This window comes from Gobius niger (genome assembly GCF_951799975.1).
Source record: "Gobius niger genome assembly, contig: SCAFFOLD_237, whole genome shotgun sequence".
Classification (NCBI taxonomy): domain Eukaryota; kingdom Metazoa; phylum Chordata; class Actinopteri; order Gobiiformes; family Gobiidae; genus Gobius; species Gobius niger.
Genome location: NW_027639199.1, coordinates 10,482 through 15,317, shown reverse-complemented (window position 1 = coordinate 15,317; position 4,836 = coordinate 10,482). Strand labels below are relative to the sequence as shown.

The window sequence follows — 4,836 nt, the reverse complement described above, 5'->3', positions numbered from 1 at the left end:
TCTGCCATGTGTGTAGTCCTGTCCGCCATGTTTGTAGTCCTGTCCGCCATGTTTGTAGTCCTCTCCATGTTTGTAGTCCTCTCCGCCATGTTTGTAGTCCTGTCCATGTTTGTAGTCCTGTCCATGTTTGTAGTCCTGTCCGCCATGTTTGTAGTCCTTGGGATGATAGTAAGATGTCGCCCCCTGCAGGCCTCAGGAGGTGGTGATAGTAACATGTGTCGCCCCCTGCAGACCTCAGGAGGTGGTGATAGTAACATGTGTCGCCCCCTGCAGGCCTCAGGAGGTGGTGATAGTAACATGTGTCGCCCCCTGCAGGCCTCAGGAGGTGGTGATAGTAACATGTGTCGCCCCCTGCAGGCCTCAGGAGGTGGTGATAGTAACATGTGTCGCCCCCTGCAGGCCACAGGAGGTGGTGATAGTAACATGTCGCCCCCTGCAGGCCTCAGGAGGTGGTGATAGTAACATGTGTCGCCCCCTGCAGGCCTCAGGAGGTGGTGATAGTAACATGTCGCCCCCTGCAGGCCTCAGGAGGTGGTGATAGTAACATGTGTCGCCCCCTGCAGGCCTCAGGAGGTGGTGATCGTGCGCGGGAGGATCCAGTTCTGTTCGCTCTCGGGCCTCGTCGCGCTCGTCGGTTTGCTGGTGCTGCTGGTGGGCGGAGTCTTGGCGGCCATCGGGTACCTCCCTCAGGACCTGCTGTTCCAAGAGCCGCCAGAGGAGGGCGCTGTTAACGCCTCGGCTCCTGCTCAGGTCAGTGTCCTCAGAGAGAGTTCTGTGTTCTTCTACTTTATTACTCACAATAAAATGCAAATATACTGAAAAAATTAAGTAACGTTTAACTCAGATTTTCTGCTCGATGTTTCAGCTGCAGCTCGACGAAGGGTTCAACTCCTCCCTTAGCTCCGCCCAGAACTCCTCCCTGAACTCGTCGGTCAGTGTGATGCAGACGCTGCTGCACAGGTCAGTTCTTTGATAGTTCTGGGTTTGCCTCAGGGCTGTGTCTTAGGTCCTGTAGTTTTCATTGTCATGTTTCACACTGTTTTCTGTCCCGCGATATTCGTTTTTGTCGATGTCGCTAAGTCAGTCGAGTAGGACGTTAACCCTGAGTTTGTTCTGACGCTCTGACTCTGAGGATCTGACTGAGGATCTGACTCTGAGGATCTGACTGAGGGTCTGACTCTGACTCTGATGATCTGACTCTGACTCTGAGGATCTGACTCTGAGGATCTGACTCTGAGGATCTGACTGAGGGTCTGACTCTGCTCCAGGTTCCTGGACTCGGACCGGCTGAAGGTCCTGGGGCCGCTGGTGATGGGCGTGGGCATCTTCCTGTTCCTCTGCGCCAACGCCGTCCTCCATGAAAACCGCGACAAGGAAACCAAGGTCATCAAACTCCAGGACATCTACTCCACCGTGATCGACCTCCACCAGCACCAGCACCAACAGACCGGGACGGGGACGGGGACCGGGACTGGGACCGGAGACCAGGCAGAGGTTGGTCTAAGTTCTCAAAGTACACAGGAAACATGATCATAAAACACATTTCTCTTTTCAAATTTTGGATCTGGTCCTGTAGGAGGTATCAGGACCTCATTAATGAGTTCAAGCATGTGGTATCGGCCCGATACCCGATACTGGGATCGGTGCATCCCTAAATATAAGTCTAGTATTTAACCCCGTGTGACTCATGCTGTTTGCAGAAGAAAACATGAACAGAAACGAGGGCTGTGATTTATGTGATTTCTCTGATTTCTCTGGTTTCTCTGATTTCTCTGATTTCTCTGGTTTCTGTGATTTCTGTGATTTCTGTGATTTCTGTGATTTCTCTGGTTTCTCTGATTTATCTGGTTTCTCTGATGTCTGTGATTTCTCTGATTTCTGTCATTTTTCTGGTTTCTCTGATTTCTCTGGTTTCTGTGATTTCTGTGGTTTCTCTGATTTCTCTGATTTCTGGGATTTCTGTGATTTCTCTGATTTCTGTGATTTCTCTGATTTCTCTGGTTTCTCTGATTTCTCTGATTTCTCTGGTTTCTGTGATTTCTGTGATTTCTCTGAGTTCTGTGATTTCTCTGGTTTCTGTGATTTCTGTGATTTCTCTGATTTCTGTGATTTCTCTGGTTTCTCTGATTTCTGTGATTTCTCTGGTTTCTGTGATTTCTCTGATTTCTGTGATTTCTGTCATTTTTCTGGTTTCTCTGATTTCTCTGGTTTCTGTGATTTCTGTGATTTCTCTGATTTCTGTGATTTCTCTGGTTTCTCTGATTTCTGTGATTTCTCTGGTTTCTGTGATTTCTCTGATTTCTGTGATTTCTGTGATTTCTCTGGTTTCTCTGATTTCTGGGATTTCTGGGATTTCTCTGATTTCTCTGGTTTCTCTGATTTCTCTGATTTCTCTGGTTTCTGTGATTTCTGTAATTTCTCTGATTTCTGTGTTTTCTGTGATTTCTCTGATTTCTGTGATTTCTCTGGTTTCTCTGATTTCTGTGATTTCTCTGGTTTCTGTGATTTCTCTGATTTCTGTGATTTCTCTGGTTTCTCTGATTTCTGTGATTTTTGTGATTTCTGTGATTTCTCTGGTTTCTGTGATTTCTCTGATTTCTCTGATTTCTGTGATTTTATGATCTCTCTGGTTTCTCTGATTTCTGTGATTTCCGTGATTTCTCTGATTTCACTGGTTTCTGTGATTTCTGTGATTTCTCTGGTTTCTCTGATTTCTCTGAATTCTCTGATTTCTCTGAATTCTCTGATTTCACTGGTTTCTGTGATTTCTGTGATTTCTGTGATTTCTCTGATTTCTCTGATTTCTCTGATTTCTGTGATTTCTGTGATTTCTGTGATTTCTCTGGTTTCTCTGATTTATCTGGTTTCTCTGATGTCTGTGATTTCTCTGATTTCTGTCATTTTTCTGGTTTCTCTGATTTCTCTGGTTTCTGTGGTTTCTCTGATTTCTCTGATTTCTGGGATTTCTGTGATTTCTCTGATTTCTGTGATTTCTCTGATTTCTCTGGTTTCTCTGATTTCTCTGATTTCTCTGGTTTCTGTGATTTCTGTGATTTCTCTGAGTTCTGTGATTTCTCTGGTTTCTGTGATTTCTGTGATTTCTCTGATTTCTGTGATTTCTCTGGTTTCTCTGATTTCTGTGATTTCTCTGGTTTCTGTGATTTCTCTGATTTCTGTGATTTCTGTCATTTTTCTGGTTTCTCTGATTTCTCTGGTTTCTGTGATTTCTGTGATTTCTCTGATTTCTGTGATTTCTCTGGTTTCTCTGATTTCTGTGATTTCTCTGGTTTCTGTGATTTCTCTGATTTCTGTGATTTCTGTGATTTCTCTGGTTTCTCTGATTTCTGGGATTTCTGTGATTTCTCTGATTTCTCTGGTTTCTCTGATTTCTCTGATTTCTCTGGTTTCTGTGATTTCTGTAATTTCTCTGATTTCTGTGTTTTCTGTGATTTCTCTGATTTCTGTGATTTCTCTGGTTTCTCTGATTTCTGTGATTTCTCTGGTTTCTGTGATTTCTCTGATTTCTGTGATTTCTCTGGTTTCTCTGATTTCTGTGATTTTTGTGATTTCTGTGATTTCTCTGGTTTCTGTGATTTCTCTGATTTCTCTGATTTCTGTGATTTTATGATCTCTCTGGTTTCTCTGATTTCTGTGATTTCCGTGATTTCTCTGATTTCACTGGTTTCTGTGATTTCTGTGATTTCTCTGGTTTCTCTGAATTCTCTGATTTCTCTGAATTCTCTGATTTCACTGGTTTCTGTGATTTCTGTGATTTCTGTGATTTCTGTGATTTCTGTGATTTCTCTGATTTCTCTGATTTCTGTGATTTCTGTGATTTCTGTGATTTCTCTGATCTCTCTTGTTTCTCTGTCTCTGCATCTTTAGATCCAGACTCTGGTCCAGAGCGACCGACCTCCGAGCGCCGTCCTGACACGGCGGGAAAACGGAGACCTGGGCTCCCAGAAGGCGGAGTCTAGCGCCCCCTGGAGGTCGAGGGGAGGAGGCAGCATGAAGGCGGAGTCTAACGCCCCCTGGAGGTCGAGGGGAGGAGGCAGCGTGAAGAGAGAGGGCGGGGCTTGGCGTAAAAAGGGCGGGAGCGTGCGCGAGCGCTCGGGCGTGTTCAGCGTGTTCCACGAGCGCCGCTTCTCTCTGCCGCGCGGCTTCAGCCTCCACCGCCGCCAGGCCGCCGCCCACGAGGCCGCCGCGCCGGCCAATGGCAGCGCGGCGCCCGAGCGGGAGGCGGAGTCTGTGGAGCAGGAGACGCTGGACACTTCGCTGTCTGTGATTGGCTCCCAGAGACCGCTGCTGCTGATGACGTCATGCTCCTCGCTCAGCCCCGCCCACAATCAGAGGCGGGGCAGCATGCTCAGCCACGCCCCCTGCATGCCCTCAACCAATCGCAGAAGCAGCTGCATCTAGTTCATTCAAGCGAGACGCTGCAGGAGGAAAAGGAAGAAACAAGTCTGAATAAATGCGTCAGGAATCAGGTCCTGGTGTCGCCGGAGTCTGAGAAACCCCCAAAACAGTGACCTTTGACCCCACGCCTGAATCAGGTGCTCTCCCTCTGGGCCACGTTTGGTAAAGTTTGTAAAGTGTCAGTAAAGGTAAAAGACTTTTCTCCTGCAGCGTCTCCACTTCAGTAATAAACTCTTCCTCCGCGACGCCAGCGCTTCAGCACCAGCCGCAATCGTTCCATGGCCGCCACGACTGGGCCGGAGCCGGAGCCGGAGCCGGGGCCGGGGCCGGGGCCGGGGCAGGAGCCGGAGCCGGAGCCGGAGCAGGAGCCGGAGCCGGGGCCCGGTTCCTTTGGCTCCTGGAGGTTCTGGGAGGAGGGAC

The 4,836-nt window shown here is 47.9% G+C and overlaps 1 protein-coding gene across 1 annotated transcript; it reads left to right on the top strand.

The window, feature by feature from the left end:
• Window positions 1–504: 504 nt before the first annotated feature.
• LOC306982771 (uncharacterized protein) lies at window positions 505–4,448 on the top strand (the record flags this gene model as incomplete). The annotated part of the gene is made up of 4 exons (XM_079583227.1): window positions 505–750; window positions 866–960; window positions 1,269–1,494; window positions 3,886–4,448. Coding segments are annotated over 4 exons (1,101 nt in total), but the record flags the coding sequence as incomplete, so codon positions are not given.
• Between the last annotated feature and the right edge of the window lie 388 nt (window positions 4,449–4,836).